Source organism: Callorhinus ursinus, unplaced genomic scaffold (genome assembly GCF_003265705.2).
Source record: "Callorhinus ursinus isolate GAN/ISIS: 27379988/994484 unplaced genomic scaffold, GSC_fseal_2.0 scaffold9, whole genome shotgun sequence".
In the NCBI taxonomy this organism is placed as follows: Eukaryota; Metazoa; Chordata; class Mammalia; order Carnivora; family Otariidae; genus Callorhinus; species Callorhinus ursinus.
This window is the reverse complement of record NW_027397071.1, coordinates 48,064,666-48,082,502: the sequence shown is the minus strand read 5'-3', so window position 1 is coordinate 48,082,502 and position 17,837 is coordinate 48,064,666. Positions and strand designations below refer to the sequence as shown.

At 41.3% G+C, this 17,837-nt stretch overlaps 2 protein-coding genes across 4 annotated transcripts in view; both read left to right on the top strand.

Annotated features, from left to right (window-relative positions):
- The window catches only part of LEPROT (leptin receptor overlapping transcript), an 87,242-nt gene extending 72,190 nt beyond the window's left edge, over positions 1–15,052 (top strand). The window contains exon 5 of one of the 2 annotated variants that reach the window (XM_025871779.2): positions 14,870–15,052. In XM_025871779.2, coding sequence (XP_025727564.2) covers positions 14,870–15,007 — 138 coding nt within the window. In that variant the 3' untranslated portion in view covers positions 15,008–15,052. Of the gene's footprint in view, positions 1–1,529; positions 1,704–14,869 lie in introns of those variants that run through there. The other variant, XM_073896617.1, reaches the window with a different exon arrangement.
- A 1,212-nt stretch (positions 15,053–16,264) lies between these two features.
- Positions 16,265–17,837, top strand: part of LEPR (leptin receptor) — an 84,022-nt gene continuing 82,449 nt past the window's right edge. Inside the window, exons 1-2 of one of the 2 annotated variants that reach the window (XM_073896602.1) lie at positions 16,265–16,707; positions 17,047–17,091. The gene's annotated coding sequence lies outside the window, so the exon portion shown is untranslated. The remainder of the gene's footprint in view (positions 16,708–17,046; positions 17,092–17,837) is intronic. The other variant, XM_025871781.2, reaches the window with a different exon arrangement.

Genomic DNA, 17,837 nt, shown 5'->3' with positions numbered 1-17,837 from the left:
GACCTAAATAACTTTGGAAATGAGTGGTGACTAGAAGACCAAAGGAGAAAGGGATTGTACAGAAGCACTCTATTCTAGTTGATAAAGTTTCCTATGGGGGCATGGGTTATCAGTTCTGAAATCAGTATACATGTATACCAGAATTAAATAATTAAGTAAATGGATATTAGGAGCCTACAGGTAAGCAAGTGCAGAGGCAGGAATGATCCCTGTGGTTATGGATAAGAGTTAGAGACATTAGTATGAACTCTATGATATAGATGTTTACATGTAGAAATATTTATAGGTACATGTCTATATGGGGATTAGCTATATGCACACATCTTTTTTTTGCTCTGTCAGCTGAAAGGGCCTAGAAACAAGGATACACACACATACCCATATATTTGTTTCTAATACTATAGTCCAATAAAAGGAATCAGAAATCCTTGGCAAAATGGCTGACCATACAGGAAATACACCAGATGAGCCTGGAGCATCTTAAAGTGCCAAAAAGTATGGAAGTGCCAAAAACAAACAAATAACACCTTACAATGATGGAACATATCAAAGGGAGACAAGAGCCAATGGAAGGAGCTCCTAATGACCAAAGATGGAACAATGTGAGCAACAAAATAAAGTAGCCTTAGATTATAGCCCAGAATATAAAATAAATCTCTATGAATCTATATTGATATAAATAAATGATTGAATCAATAAATAATTGTGGGAGAAATAGACAAATTTCCCATGCAGAACTCCAAATAATTTATGCAGATCCTCTGTCCTCAAGGAGGAGGAGCACAACTCCCTACTTCTTAAGTGTGGGCTGTGCATGGGACTTCCTCCCAGAGCACAGGGTGGAAAGGAAAAAAAAAAAAAGCAACTTTACAGTGAAGAAACCTAGTAAACATTGTGTCTCCCAGGTGATCAAGGTCAACATTAACAGTGATAAATCATATTGATAGAATGTACTCTTGACATGGTGTGATGAGAATAGAACTTTCCCTCTATAGTCTTCCTCCCCACGCAACACAGAACCAGAGTCTCATCATTAGAAAAACATTTGACAGATCCAAACTGAGAGATACTGTATAAAATACCTGACCAGTACCCCTCAGTACCATCAAGGCCATCCAAAAAAGAAAATTCTGAGAAATTATCACAGCCAAGAGGAGACTGAGGAGACATGCTGACTAAAATGTAATGTGGTCTCCTGGATGGGATCCAGGAACAGAGAAGGAACATAAGGTAAAGACTAATGAAACATGAATAAAGTATAGACTTTAGTTTAAAATTACATATCAGTATTTCAAGATTGGTTCATTGATGGTGACCAAAGCACCATACCAAAGTAAGATGTTAATAATAGGGGAGACCGAGGAGAAGATATATGGGAACTCTACTATCTTTATGGCTTTTCTTTAAATTGAAAACTCCTAAAATAAAAAGTTATTAAAAAATTCCTTTGCCAAGTTCCACCTCTACCAATGAAATCAGTACTTCTGGCGTATAAGCCAGGTATCACTGTTTTGTTTTTTTTTTTCTAGAGATCCCAGATGATCTCAATATGCAGCAAAAGTCTGGGAACCTCTGGGGTAGGAGAAGTCTCTGAGGCCAGAGGCTGTTATATTTTGGCATTAGTTCACTCAGAATGTTCTGAACTAAATAAAAATGTTGAGTGTTGCTTCCATTTTATGCCTATGTGAAGTTGAATTTTTAATAATGAGTGTGATAAAAATAAAGTACTGGAACGAGTTGCCCATTTGAACACCACTTGATGTTACACTATTAGATACTGAGGCACGAAATGACCAATGTATCAAGCATATAATTACAAGCAATATCATATCCTAAAATAGAATTTCTCTTGTAATTTTCCTACAATTGAAATGAAAAATGCCATTCACATGTACACCCTTTCCTCTGTCTGACCCCTGGCCCCCTCACCAGAGTATGTTGATATGCTCTGGTGGACCCACAGCCCAATCCATCTTTTATTCTTTGACCTGTTCTGTGCCCTTGGAGGCTGTCTGGGACTGCAAAACCCAGGACCCCTTGCCCTCTGATTTCCAGTTGAGTTCAGGCAGGACTGAGGAGATAGATGTGGTCCTTTTAGCTCCACTCTCTCCATTTCTCATCATGGCAGGCCGTGGCAGCCTTTGTCCCAGATCCAGCTCCTCTTGTCTCCTGTTCTGGCTTGGCTCTGGAAACACTGTTCCCTTTCCTCACCCCTTCAGGCCCCAGAGAAGTAATGGCTTCCTGCTGTGGCTATTTCTGGGTAACTCATATCCCCTGTTGGAGTTTTAAAAATTTTGCCCACACCTCTGTAAATAGTCACTTCACCGAAATACTTTTAATTTAACCCCTCTGAAGGGTTAAATCTGCTCCTTGTCAGAATTCTGACTGATAAAATCAGTGTCTAGTTGTCTACCCTCTCTTCTTGGGAATGATGACCCCCACCCTTTTTTTTTTTTTAACTTGACATAATGTACTGCATACTTCCTTGGCCTTAAAAACCTCCTTTGTTTTGTAAAATGATGCTGCTAGTAGAGAGCATTATTTTCCCTAAATCCTTTCTTGGCAAAAGAAAAAGTTGGCAAACCTATGCTGGTTCACCACACATTTTTGAAATTTCATTTTTGAAATCCAGAGTCTGGGAACCATTGCTCTCAATGAGTATTTGACTTTGAAACATTAAGTGAATTCAGCTGTAATTCTTCTTACCACAAGAATCTTACAAATCTGGGGAGAGCGGCCAATGTGGACGCTGTCAGGGCAAGCACTCAAGTTACTGGGCTTCCTTGTTTACAAAACAGGGTCTCACTCCTGGTAAAGAGGGAAATAGCAGCAGGGGAAAATAGAAGGAACTATAAAAACGAAAATGGTTGTTTTCTGCATTGTTCACTATTTCGTTTCCCTGCAGATCCTCTGGGGGGAGGGAGGGAGAGGAAAAGGTTAAGAGTGCATCTGGAAGTTCAAGCAAGAAGTTTACAGGACTCTTCCAGGAAGTTTGAGGGAGAGTGACTAAGAACCCGCATGTTCTCCGATCCAGGAATGTTTGTATTTGCACTAATCCAAGTCCTTTTTATTATAAATAATTGCAGAAGTTCATTTATAGATGAGCTCTATCACTAAGCAACATGCATTGGACGTTTGTGTTTGTTGGTGTTTTAAATTCAATGTGTTTCATAATGTCAAGTATAGTCAATTTATAATTGAAACAAAATTTTTGAAGTACCCTGTGCTTGGGCAGGGTAGAACACAGGGTACTGTTTATCATAGTTCAGTCTCCTTGACTTTAAAATTCTTCTGTGTTAGGAATGTAATATCCTCCTTTGTTGTGTCATATCACATTTAATTTTGACTGCAAAGACATTAACACTTGATTGTTTTTTAGCTTTTATCTATTTAAAAATATATTCTTGTTTATATTCTCATTTTCTTTTCCTGTGTTTAGCTTGAGAAAAGACACATAGCAATCTTTTAAAATTCATTCTTTCCTTTATTCACTTTAAAAAAGGGATTTAGAAGGGTCAAATAGCTTAGTCATAGGGAGGAATATTTTTTTACACGGTTATAATCCAACAGAAGCTATTGTCCATATTGCATGGAAGAAGAACTGGTGAACTCAATAATTTTCTTTCTCTTTACATTTCTACTACTGAAACACATTAATAGAAACGTTAAACCCTGACTTATTTCTTCCTTTATCTGATGGTGGAACCTAGGGATGGAAAACCTGGGAATGGTTAGTCGCTATGTTTCCCACCATGTGGAGAGGCGTAGTAAGAAGGAAGGAGACCCACTCATACTGAGAAGCAGAGGTAAGAGATGGAGAAGGTTAATGGTGGTTTTAGGGTTCCTGAAGACCAGCTACATGTCTCCTCTTCCTGTTACTTAGTTGCTCAAATCTTCCTGATTCCATGAAATAAAAATTCCCATTTTTGGCTAAGCTGTTATATTGGGTCAGCCATATATAGCTTGAATCAGCTTAAGTAAAAGGAGGGAATTAAGGAAAGTTCCTGAGGCAGCTGACAGTACCAAAGGGAGAGTTGATCAACTAAGCTTCATGAAGGCAGGAGCAGACTCTCTAGGAGGGACTCAGAGCTGTGGGCCAGGAGGTGGGTACCATCAGGACCCAGTTTTCCCTCATGTGACCCCTGCCCCTTCTCTGCCTGGGTATCATGCCCTCTGTGGAGGAATATTTTGATATATTACTTGCTGTGTTTTCCCCCTAAGTATATATTAGTAGGGGGGTAGTATAGTAGTATATATTACTAAATATAGTAAATATTTATTTATAGTATAAATAAATGAAAGGTACTTTTCATTTATTTATACTATAACAGCTCTTCCCATTCGTGGGCATTTTTGTGTTCATTGCCATAGGAGATGTGATAACAGACTGTGTTTTGAGTTTCAAATTCCGGCTCAATTCAGGCTCTGAAGACTAACAGAAGTATCCTAAATTAGGGGAAAAGAAGAAAGCGAAGAGGGAAACAGAGAGCTAAGTTGGTGCACCATTGAGAAAGAGGCCCCATGCCCTGTAGATGATTCCATCACTGAGCAACACACTGTGGGCGTCTATGTTAACTGGTGTTTTTAAACCAAATGTGTTTCATAATATCAATTACAGCCAACCTATAGTTGAAAAAATGTTTAGAAGTGCCTTATGAAGTTTATATCTGAGGACTGAACCTGATGGGGAAGCAGCAACAGACCCTCCCAATGAGTTTGGGGGAAATCTAAGAGCGTAGAGGATCACAGAGTAGAAAGAGCAGTTGCCCCTATCCTAGACAGAGGTAGGGATGGAGAGAAGACCCTTGGGGCTCAGCAACTTGGGAGAGCATGGGGCAGCATGTGGGAATGTCCATGTGATCAAAGTAATCAAATCTGAAGTAGCTTTGAAGAGTTCCAGCTTGACTCACTGAGGTGTAGGAGAGCAGCATAATTCCCGAGAATAGCATAGACGTGGTTGTGGGTTGGAAAGCCTCATCAACGTGGCCACAGCCCAGGGTAGTGTTTGGAGAATACTCGGTTCACTTCAGAGAGGCACCAGCGGCAAGCAGGGCGAGTCATTGATCCTGAAGTGACCTCTGGCATGGATCCACGTAGATCAACATCTGAAAAACAGACGAGATGAGGAGTCAGATGTGAAATTCAACAGATGACTAAGGATCAGAACCAAGGATCGGCCTACCTTTCTCTCCCACTGTCCACTGCTTAGAAGTTAGAAGAAAAGCTAGGGAAAAGAAAGAGGAACCTGAATTCATTGAGGTTTAGTTTCTGTCTTTTGGTAAAACAGGATATCATGGAAGAAATTGAGTTGCGTACAAAAAGATGGCCACACTTTCTGAACACCTGCTTGCGTGGCCTGGAATTAAAATTCTGGTTTCTCCTGCAGGCTCCTGTTCTTCCCTGTGTCAGAGAACCTGGCTGCTGGTAGTTGCAGTTCATGATCACACATATTCACCCTTGAGGGGAAAAAGCTCTTGACCCCTTTGATGCCCACCCTTTGGTCCTCCCATCTCAGCTTCTGTTGGAAAAGCCTCAGAGCTCCATCTTTACTCTCCTTCTAGTCATGTTCCCACCCCACTGATCAATTACAGAGCCAGAACTGTGAGATACTATGACCAGTCCAGCTTGGGCCACGTGCTAGGTGGCCCCCGAAGCCAGGATGCTGGAACACATCCATGTGCTTGGAGTCCTCCTCCCACCAGAGGAAATACTCCAACCAGAAGAAGAGGAAAGGGGGAGCTGGCTGGTAATATTGTAAGTGTCCTCCACGGTCTGTTTGTCTTGGGTAGCTGTCTAGTAGGACCGCACTAATAAAGGTTTCCTAATGTCATATTCATAGGATGAATGTAAGAAAAATAATTAACAAGATACTGACTGTGTCTTTTATGACCCATCAGTTCAGAACTGGAAACTGGGCTCCGAAAACAAAACAAAACAAAACAAAACACCAATGACAACAAAAACACTTAGCCTTTTCATTGTAAATGTGTAAACTCTGAAGCAGCTCAAGTAGGAGATTTGGCTAATAGGCCATGAATAGGCCTGGTGCTTTTTGCTCTCAAATCTCATTAGGTGCCTGCAGAGGACAAAGTGCTTTGTGCTATGTGAAAATTAGCTTATGGTAAGGTGTGTACCAATCCTCAGGATTACCAGAGATACTGGCCACTCTCCTTTAAGTTCCATAGAGACTTATATATGAAATGCATTTCTATGAAAACTTCATTTGGCTGTATAATTCTGAAATGATTCTAGCCCACTGTTTCTTCATAGCAGCCTTTTCAGGCAAGAGGCTCGGAGTAATTTCTCTACATTTATTTTCTTAACTTTACTTCTTATATTCTTTCAAATGCAAGGAAATAATAATTACTTTGGCTTAAGTGGAAAACCTGGAGAATTTTGTAATCTCTTTTATACCCCGGTACCCATTTCTGATAGAGAGGTAAATGGATGGATAATAAATATAAGAATAGAGCAAGAAGTACTGACAAAATGTAGAAAAGAAATTCCTTGAAGAAAACTCCTATTTTAGTCCAAGTCCTGGTACTAATTTTAACCTTGGAGTTAAATCATATTTATCCTTGGTACTAAATTGTAAGCAGACAATCCAATTAACTTGCCTTTCAACTCTACACGGTTTCTTCATCACAGCTGATTTAGCTACTGTGAATTTCATTGCTGTTATGTAGCTTTTGAGGCAGGCAGGATAATACATTTCATCCCCGTGCACACCAGTAGCATCCTAAGGGCAAGGGAAAGTGTTCTGACAGATTGGGAGCCTAAATGAGTTATAAATTGGGGCGGCTGGTGAGTGAGTAACAGCCAACAGTAACTGGGCTGCCCCAGGCCATAAGGTGTATTTTACTGGCTCTAGCTCCCAGGAATCATTTCCAAAGAACACATGATCTTACACAGATATTTTCAAATAGCCTTTTTTTTTTCCTGACTGTAAAGTAACATATGATTATTCTAGATAATTTGGAAAGGTAAAAATTAATGACTAGCAAACTCTTCTATTCCTCAATCCAAAGATTCCCTACTGTTAACATTTCGTTATATTTCTCCTCATTTTTTCCTGTGCCTGTGTACTTAAAAATTCATTGAAATTATATTACATATATAATTCCTATGGAAAAAAAATCTACAGAAATTTGGAATAAAAGTCTCTTTCTTGTATGCAAACTTCAAGCAGTACCGTAGGTAAATAATCATTGTAATTATTCATAAAATGAAACAGTTTTTGCTTTTGTTCTTTGCTTAATAATACAGATGGAAAACTGTACGATTTGCCTTTTCTATTTTAGTCCAATGCCTATTAACTGAGCAATCCAAGATACGGTGATATACTTTTAGGGGATAGAAAACCAAACATTAATAACACAACATTTGCCCTCAGGGCATTTATGTAGATATATGCACAACTCACCATGTCATGATAAAATGGACACAACATAAATTTCTAAATGATCATAGTCCATAGACAGCATAACTCCAACTGGGGAGCTTACAGAGAAGAGTCATTTTAGTTGGATCTTGGCATATTGGCTAAGATTTGGACGAGCAGATAGAGGATGGTGATGGGTGATGGTTGAGGGAGAGGTGTAGAATGGAGGAAGGACATTCAGGATGGAACAGCATGTACAAAGGCAAGAAGTGAAGAAAAGAAAAGCAAAAGTGTGTTTAGGTAACTAGGAGTTGTCTTTCATGGTGGGAGAAAACATTGGTCAGTTACATTTCAGACAGTACACTGAGCATGAATTTGAATGCCAGAGTGAGTTTAAACTTTAATCCGTAGGCAATGGAGAACCACAGATATTTCTGAGCAGCACCTAAAATGTTGAAGTCTATACCTTAAGAATATTATGTAAGACCTGGAATTCCTACAAGGAATGATATATGGCCATTTGTGTGTGGGTAGGTGTTCATGTAATTGTTTTCGAAGCATCCTTTTTAAAAAAATGTAAATTGTAGATATGTTTTTGTTTTTCTCTCTGCACCCCAAGAATACCTTTTTAGAACTTTTGAGAAGCACATAAGAATTTCCTGAAGTATTTTAATGTCTAAACTTCCTTATTAGTTGTATTTTTTTTTATTTATAACTTGACAACATAATGTTCATTTGTTCTGTATGTATTTGTTCCCTTTGTCTTTCATAAGATGCTTTATTCACTCAAAAAGCATTTATGGAGCAACTTTATGAGAATATTATATAATGAGCATCATAGAATCTGTGTCTTCTGGAAAATTTGGATTAAATTCTGGGCCTGGAGATAGCATTTAAGTAAGAGGAATTTTGAATATCATACACTTAAAGATAAAATTGCTAGCGTTTATGATAGCCAAACTTCATTAGTTGATACTAATTATCCCGTTTGTTAAATATTTGGAACCTCAGGTTTTCTTTATTTGTTCTTCAGTTTCCTTCCTACTTTTTTTTTTTTTTAAGAGAGGGAGAGCAAGAGTGAGAGTGCATGAGAGAGGTGGGGGGAAGGGGCAGAGGGAGAGAATCTCAAGCAGACTCCTCCTTGAGCGTGGAGTGGACACAGGGCTCCATCTCACCACCCTGAGATCATGACCTGAGCCAAAAAACAAGAGTCAGATGCTTAACTGACTAAATCACTCAGGCGCCCCTCCTTTCTACATTTTTAAAGTGTTTTACTTTCATTGATTTTTACTATTTCATTTAACTTTGAACTACTAAAACCTTTTAAAAAATGTATTTTAGGGATACTGTTTGTGTTTAATGTAGAAAATTCAGTTTAAGCTTTCATTAAATCAGCTTTTACATTATCTGCTCTAAACTTTCCATTGTTTAATGTATTTCTGGTTTAGGCAGAGGTGCTGGCTACCATAAACCCAAATAAGTTGGCCTACTAATTATCTGCAAATGGCATGTCGAGTGACTCCCAAATTTAAACACCCTTATGTAAAAGGTCTTTCTTCCAAAGTTTACTTCGGTCTCAGAAACCATTATTTAATTAAGCAGCTATATTGTTTATGTAACTATTGCAATTTATTACAATCAAATATTGATGATTATATTGATGAATTATTTTTTACTATAGCACCTTTTAAGTTTGCAAATACAGCTTTCTTATTGTTAGATCCAAATGCCTTTGTATCCATTTCACAAAGCCTCGTCACATATTCTGAGATTCCATTTTTGTGACTTCATTATTCTTTTCCCTTTAGAAGGCATGAAAATCAGGGCAATTGTAGCAACACGGAAATCACAAAATAAAAGCCAAGCGAAGTGGTGCTTTTTAGGACAATGATAACCAAATCATCTCAAGTTACTCATGAAATTTTAAAGTTTGGGTAATCTCCCATAGTTCTTAGATGATCATAATAATGTCCTTTCACCTCTCAGCATATTTACTACCTCTTTGACATTATTAGTGGGGTGTGGAATATAAAGCTGGTCAATATCAAGACAACTTTGCTAAATACCCCTGTACCCATAGACACTAAAGGTTCCTGCAGAGGACGGGGACCCCATACTGAAAGGATTCATATGCAATCAATCTGAAAGTCACAGCAGAGCCTATACGTTGCAAGCTGTCAAATTACTGAGGAGTTCTTTGGCTGATTAACTGAGCTAATTAAAATCAAACCTGTGTATGCATGTTTAAATAACAATCCGCATCAATTAATTTTCCCTCTTTCAGATTTACTGTTTCACCCCAACTGTCTTGAAAATAAGACCTACAGACACACACATTCTATGTACTTATTTATTTATTGCAATAGAAAACAGATGCAGGCAAAGTAAGTAAAGGCAATCCTCACTTTTGGAGGGAAAAGATCGTTCATGCTCTGTGAATGGTCAATTAACTCTCTGTGGATAGTAGGTAACGTTTTTACGACATAACTTGTCATTTATAGCCCAAACCTTCTTCATGGAAATACTCTGAAGTTGCAGCTCCAAACCATAGATTGTTTGATATGACGCAGCCCTAATTACCATCATTCTGATCTAACCTCTTTCCCACCCAGTGTCATCCTGCAATATTCCTGATGACCAGTCCTTTAGTCTATTTAAAAATATCTACTGATGAAGGGCTCATTGTCTCACCTGGTAGCCCATTCCACTTCTAAAGACTTTGGCAGCTAGAAGGGAATTCCTTTGATTTGGCTTAAATCTGGCTACCTGTGCTTTCCATTCACTGATGTTAGTTTGGTTTACAGGGGCTATGTAGAAAAATCTACTCCATCTTCTTCATGATCATCTTCCCAGTGTTTGAAGCAAACTATTATTCTTCCCTTTCTCCAAAAGCTAATGATCTCCCATTTCACTTGGCATGCCTGTTAAAACGTAGAGTTCTGTTTCCACCTCCAGAGGCTTTTATTCAACAGGTCTATGATGGGCCCCAGGATTTTTGTCTTTTTTATAGTACAGGCTGTGTCATTTTATCAGCCTATTTTCTGTGTGTAGAATTTGGGGGTCCAACAGCTTTCTTTGTTCCATACTCCAACCCTTTAAATCCAACATGGCAGTATTTCCACTGATATAAAATTTTTGAGAACCCTATAGGTGTCCTGTGTATGTTAAAAGGAATTTACTTCAGAAGAAAAGAGGTTTATGCATAGATCTTCCCTAAATAATCCCATTTCTACTTGGGAGGTCTGAGGGAATTTATGAGTCACATACTTAATCTCTTCAAAGAGCCTTTGTGTGACTGAATACTCCACAATTTTTTAAATCTTTCTGAGGTATTAGCAGAAGGGTGACCAGCCATATTCCTGACGTTTTCTCTACAGCATGCTTTCCTGGCAGTAAAGCTGTCCATTTCTGTACCCTTCAGAAACTGGATAAGCCAAGAATTTCCCAATCATCAAGTCCTGGTTCCTCTTTGTTTGAGAATTCTTTCTTCAATTCATTTTTTCTTCTTACATTTTACTGTAGGCAGTAGGAAGTAGCCAGAATATATCTTCAACACTATGCTTGGAAATCTCCTTCAGCTATATGTCAAATTTAATTGTATCCAAGTTATGCTTTCTACAGAACGGCAGGACACAATTCTCTTAACCTTTCCGCCGCTACATAACGAGGATCTCCCTTCTTCAAATTCCTGAAAACATGCTTCCTCATTTCCTTCTGCATCCTCACTAGCAGAGTTGTTAACCACCATATTTCTAATAGTCTATTTAGGACAGCATAGGCTTTTTCCATTATGTGTCTCAAATTCTTCCAGTTTCTGCCCGTTGCCCAAGTCCAACACCATTACCACATTTTTTGGGTCTTTGTTACAGCAGCACCCTGGCTTTAGTTGCCAAAACCTTTTTTGGGTCCAACCAGAGAAGCAGAAGCAGTAGGAGATATTTCTTGTGATTTAGGGACTGGCTAGGCTTGTCTAAAATCCATAAAGCAGACTGTCAGGAGAGGTACACTGGAGCACTTGCCATGAGCTGAGGCTTCTGTCCACAGGTGGAATTTCTCCTTCTTCAGGGAAGACTCAGCTCTGCTTTTATAGCCTTTCAATGGACTGAACCAGGCCCTCCCTGGTTATTTAGGAGAATCTCTCTTACTCAAAGTCAATTGATCATGGACTTCAGTCACATCTACAGAATATCTTCATAACAACGCTTAGATTAGTGTTTGCTCATGTAACTGGGGATGATAGCTGAGTCAAGTTGACAACATCAGAAAGACCATCATGGTATCCTATATTATACTTCCTCCACTCGCCACAACTCATAACCTCCTCACACATAACCTAGTAATTTTCATTTAGATGTTTAGGCTTTAAAGGGGCTTGTTCTCAGAGATAGCTGAAGAATCAAGATAAAATATTTCTGTCATACTGGCTTGTTGTACACAAGAGTTCTTCAGTTAGTTGTGACATCTTTATGAGCTGCACATTGTTTCTCCATGGGAACTTAAAAGTTTGATGTACACTAGACATAAATGTCTTTTTTTTTTTTTTTGGAAACAGCATCGGCAGTATTTAGATAGTCTGTTGCCTTCCTGGGGACCAGCAGTATTGACATCTCCTGGGAGCTTATTAGACATGCAGACTCCAGGGCTTACCCCAGCACTCTGGAATCAGAATTTATGTTTTAAATAACCCTCATTTGACTCAGTTGCACATTATAGTTTGCCTACTTTCTTTTTTTTTAAAGATTTTATTTATTTGACAGAGAGAGACACAGCGAGAGAGGGAACACAAGCAGGGGGAGTGGGAGAGGGAGAAGCAGGCTTCCTGTCGAGTAGGGAGCCCGACGCGGGGCTCCATCCCAGGACCCTGGGACCATGACCCGAGCCCAAGGCAGATGCTTAACGACTGAGCCACCCAGGTGCCCCATTTGCCTACTTTCTTAACCGTTATTCCTGGCTCTACATTTATCTCTTCACACACCCAGGATGTGCTTTCCTTCCTACAAATTTGAAAACAATTCTTTTTGTTTTGTTTTGTTTTTTAAGATTTTATTTATTTATTTGACAGAGAGAGACACAGCGAGAGAGGGAACACAAGCAGGGGGAGTGGGAGAGGGAGAAGCAGGCTTCCCGCGGAGCAGGGAGCCTGATGCGGGGCTCGATCCGCATGGCTGGGACCATGACCTGAGCCCAAGGCAGATGCTTAACGACTGAGCCACCCAGGCACCCCTGAAAACAATTCTTGAGTCTAAAAGTTTTCAACATATCTTCATGCATAGAGGTGAAAGTCCTAATGAACTTCAAAATCCACATGACCTTCAGAGTTCTTCCTATTAGACTGCTATGTACTTTTCCAGGTACACTTACCTGAACATACGCAGGGCCCCGCTATTGGCAGTCCCCAAAGCTACTATGCCTTCTCTCCTCTGTGCCTTCCCTTCCATCCTCTGTTCCCCTGCATGGAGTGCCCTACACCAACCTGGTTGTACTATGGGAATCCTCACATGACTCCTCCAGGGTATAAAGGACCCATGCTGTTTATCTTGGTAATTGTACCTGATACATAATCGATACTGATTATTTATTAAGAGAAAAGTAAATGATCAGAGTATAACTCCCCAAAATAGTTTCTAGGGATGCTGTGAAAGCTAACTGAGATGAATAATAAACATAATAGAGTTCTAGGTAACAAGCCCTATTATGAAGGCATAGTTATTATCTCATTACATTGCATGGCATTTCAGAGGGGCAATTATCATCTACTCCATTTTGCAAAAAAGGAAACTGAGGCAGAAAGCGGGTAGAGAACCTATTCTCATAATTAATGTGCGTTAAAAAAACAACTAAGGCAATCAGGTCCCAGAGTCCGTGTGCTTGCTTTAGATGGCTTTAGAGGCATATAAAAACATTTTTCACAGTCTTTTATAAAAGCAAATTTTAAAGATTTGTGTGGTAATTAGATATGTAATCAATAGTTACAATTATCAATTCATTTAAAAAAACTTTATGGAAAACATTTAGACCACCATAGAAAGGGTGAAGTGATGTTTTAATTAAAACTACAGGCAGTTAACCACAAACCTTTTCGAGTGTCTATTGCAGTGGATATCTATGCTTTTTTGCCCACTTTCTCTTTATAAGAGCACCCTAATTTATTTTGGGATACCGCTCCCCCACTTACGTCATTTGCTTCCGGTTAGATCAACTCCCCTCCCAACCCTAGTTTTCCAGGAGCACACGGGTGACTCATCCCTGGACAGTCGTCACATTCCAACTCATTGGCCGCCATGACTGGTTCGGGGATAGGCCTATGACTCAAGTAAACCCAAGAATGAGAATCAATTTGGTAGTTATTAACATATTGGTTGATTGTCTAAAATTGTTAAGAGTGGAAAAGTAAGAAGGAAAGTCAAAGAGGGAAGAGATGAACCAGGAGAAAGTGGAGTCATTGAAATCGTTGCAAGAGTTTCAAGAATTGATGCATCAGTATCATGTAATTACCAGTTGAATAATGTTTATGTTTTTGAAGGTATCAATCAAATACTTGGACAAAATATTTTATTCACTTCAAGTAACTAGAACTTCAATCATGATTGATTGTTCTCAGCAAGATCTGTATCTGTGTAAATAGGCATATTATTGATTAAAAAAAGGAGAAAAAGTTAGATATCTCATTTTCTTTGTCAAATCAAAATTTTCCTTTGTCATCAGATTTTTCCTTCACTCAAGAAAATACTGAATGAGTCAGCGTGTTCATCTGTTTTGCTCTGGTAAATCCTATCTTCTTATAGAGATGTTTTTCAATGTGGTAATAATTGCCTAGCTGATTGGTAGTGATTTATTTATACCCATCTATTCATTTAACAGCTCTTTATCAGGCTTCAGATATGCAGCAGGCACTGTGCAGAGAGAGTGAGATTCAAAGCTGTTCCCTAACCTAGAATGAAAGCTCCATAGGAGCCCCTGACTCCTATGTGTTGGATCCCATTATGTATGGGATGTATCCCCTACATACCCATGGATGTAGGCTGTATTTCTGTATTAATTTAACAATGGCAGCTGCTGAGGATCCATGGCTGGCCTTCAAGTATCACTTGTGACACAAACATGAACTTCAGGCTCGGGGCCCTGCACTTCTTTTCCTTATGGCAGTTATTCCTCATAATGCTCAGGTTTAATGATACCTATTTTTAGTAGCTCACAATGAAATGATAACTTATACTTAGTATCAATATAGTTTTGTATAATGGTGCTGAAACGATACCCTTATACCACAGTAGATAATGATTTTGGTTCCTATTGGTTTACTAGCTTTAGTGGGTCAGATGGTGGCTTCCCCCTAAAAATAGGTCCACCCTCTAAATCCCAGAGCCCGTGAATGTGAGCTTATTTGGAAAAAGGGTCTTTGCAGATGTAACTAAGTAAGAATCTCGAACTGAGATCATCCTAGATTATTTGGATGGTCCCTAAATCTGATGACAAGTGTCCTTGTAGGAGACAGAAGAGAGGAAGACCACATGGAGGAGAAGGCCACAGGAAGATGCAGGCAGAGACTGGAGTGATGCAGCCCACAAGCCAACGAATTCCTGGAGCCACCAGAAGCTGGACAGGCAAGGGAGGGTTCCCTCATAGACCTTCGGGAAGGAGTGCCGGCCTGATGACACTTGATTTTGGACTTCTAGCCTTCAGAACAGGGACAGAATAAATTTCTTTTGTTTTAAGCATTAAGTCTGGTCATTTGTTAAGGTAGTCCTAGGAAACAAATAAGTTAGTTCATACAGATTGTCTAATTAAGGATTCTGTCGTGCTGTTTTATAATAATTTGGGAAAGTCAGTATCTTTACTCCAATTCTTGTCTCTATCCAAAGGAGACATTTGTCTGTTTTTTTGAGCTTTGATGAAACCCAAAGGTTAGTGCTTCTAGCCACAGATGCCCCCGAAAGTCCATTCAATGCACAAATATGAAATTTCTGAATGAGTGGCCTCAACAAGTAGTCTGGAGATCTAAATGCTCTTTGTAAAAGTACCATTGGTTCTGAGAGGATATTCCTATGGGTGAAAAGTTCCATTTGCAAAGCTCCACAAGTGGACAAAGTGGTTGGGCCAGGGAGCCAAGACACATTGCTTCCGGCCCTACCCATCTCTGGGCTACTTTCTCTCTTTGCCTCTGATGCATCTTCCTACGAGGGCGTTAGGTAAGTTCACTTCTAGAGACCTTTGAAAAGTAACCATCCCCCCAATCTAGAGTATGTCCACTCCCCTTTATTCTTTCTTTTTCCTGTTGGATTCCTCCATATCACCCATCATAATTGGTTATTCTACGAATACATGCTTGTCCTAACTCCGAGTTCAAGGAACATAAGAATTGTACCTAGCATGCTGCCTGATGCACAGTAGGTCCTCAATAATAGTTTATTAATAAACAGATTAGTGAGGGAACATTTTGAGTGGAGAGTAAGAAAATGTCTATTAGGGGTTGGAATCTGTTCAAGGACAGATTTTGGTTTTTTGTTTGTTTGCTTTGTCAAACGCCGCTGAATTTCAGGACCGAAAGAGCAGTAAGTGGTCATTTAGTCCGACCCCGCACAGATGCCCTCTTCAGGCTTCCTGACAAACCCGACCAACATGCTTGGCTGAAACATCCTTGGTGACAGGAAACTCACTACCTCACTACCTCTAGTCTTTGCCAATTTGCTTTCCTTTTCCACTCCTCTCAATTATTGTGATCTTTAAAGTAGCATTTTGCGCGCGTGATGGAGCAGAGGCCCGGAAGTCTGGGAGTGGGAGGAACAGAGGGAACCCCAGTGCCTAGCTCAGAGTCTGAGAACCACTGGCGGGGTGGGCGCGCTGTAGCTGACAGCTGCATGAAGCAGCGGCGCCGCCTTCCTGCTGGGATCGCTTGGGCTCTCGGCCTCCCCGCAAGCCAGGGGTCCGTCCTCCTTCGCCAGCTCTTCGCTTCTCCCGCCAGGGCCGCAGCCACGCGCAGCGGCGTTCCCCGCGGCCGCCCCGGTCACCTGCGCGGCCGTCCTGGGCGCTGGGGTCCTCTGCTGCCGCCCGGGAGCAGTCGCCGAGGGCGCGGGGAGCGCGCGGGCGGCCACGGGCTCTTCCCTCCCTTCTCCCCACCCCACGCGCTCCCCCCCTCCCCGGCCCCTCCTCCCCACACTCCGCTGCCCTCGGCTCTCTGGGGAGTTGCCCGGCACCTTGGGCGAGGAGTTCGGAGCCGCCCCTCCGCAGAGCCCACGGCCCGCCGAGCGCGAGCGACGCAGGTGTCCGAGTCCCGGCGCCGCGGCCGCCATCTCTGCCTTCCGCGTGGGTTGGACCCGGGCAACGAGGTGGGAGCCGCTTCTCTCTCCTCCACCCCCTACTGCCACCTTTCCCGCTCTCGGCAGCTGGAGGAGCGGGGCGCTGGGGCGCGCGCGGTCGGCGCGGAGCCCGCGGGCCACGGGGGGAGACGGGGAGTCTGGGGACGACTCGGCGGCGCCACCGGAGGGGCCAGCGCTCGGGGGTGGCGGGAGGGGCGGCGGGGACTCTTGGTTCCCCGGGCCGGGGATCGGGAGGCTCCCGGGGCGAGGAGGGTCGGGGCGCACGTCTGACGGCAGCCGGCCGCCCCCGGGCGCGCACCTGCCGAGTGCCCCCGAAACGACGTGCCCCCCAGCCAACTTCTTTTTCAGGTCTCCTTCCTACTTTGGAAACTGAAGGGACTGCGACGTAAACCAGTAAGCCCTGCGCCTCGGGGAAGCATTTGTTTGTTTGGCTGACGAGAGAACAAACTTGTGCTGCAGGGGTGGTTTAAATCCCAGCTTCTCCTTTTTAACCCTCTCCCTTTCTCCCCAAAGAAATGTGAAAAACAAAATAACGAACCCAAACCCAACCAAAGCCCTTATCTAAGGGGGTTCGTAGAGGTGAGAAAAATAGACCTAACTGAGCAATCAGTGGAAACCCCAGGTATGGTGAAACCGCCTAAGAGACTAGTTGTTGCCAGTGCTATTTCTAGGACTTGTGTTTGCGAACAGATGAGGGGGTTCGGTTAAGTCTGTAAGAATTCCTTCTATTGAGGGCCTGCCTGGAGTGTCCTCTGTTAACATGTATTTCCATAAGTATTAAAGTATATTGAAAGAAATGCGCTCTCAGAGCTCTGGATTTGGAGTCAGAATTTCTGGATTTTGGCATGATTGGCCATTTATTATCCGAGACCATTGTGGTTAGGTTAACCTCTCTGGGCCTCATTTTCCTCATTTGTCGACTTAGAGGGTTGGATTCTGGGGGCCTTTTAATAATATTTAAGATGTTTCCCAACTTAAAAATGTATAATTCTGTAACTCTTTAACATGTTGTGAACATTGCATGATTTCATGAAACTTTAAAAATCTATTTTGATCTTGGCATTTTGTTTGTATGCCTTTATGACTTGTGTCTTTAGGGTTTTCCAACCAGAAATTAAAGAGAAAAACTCTTATAAGAG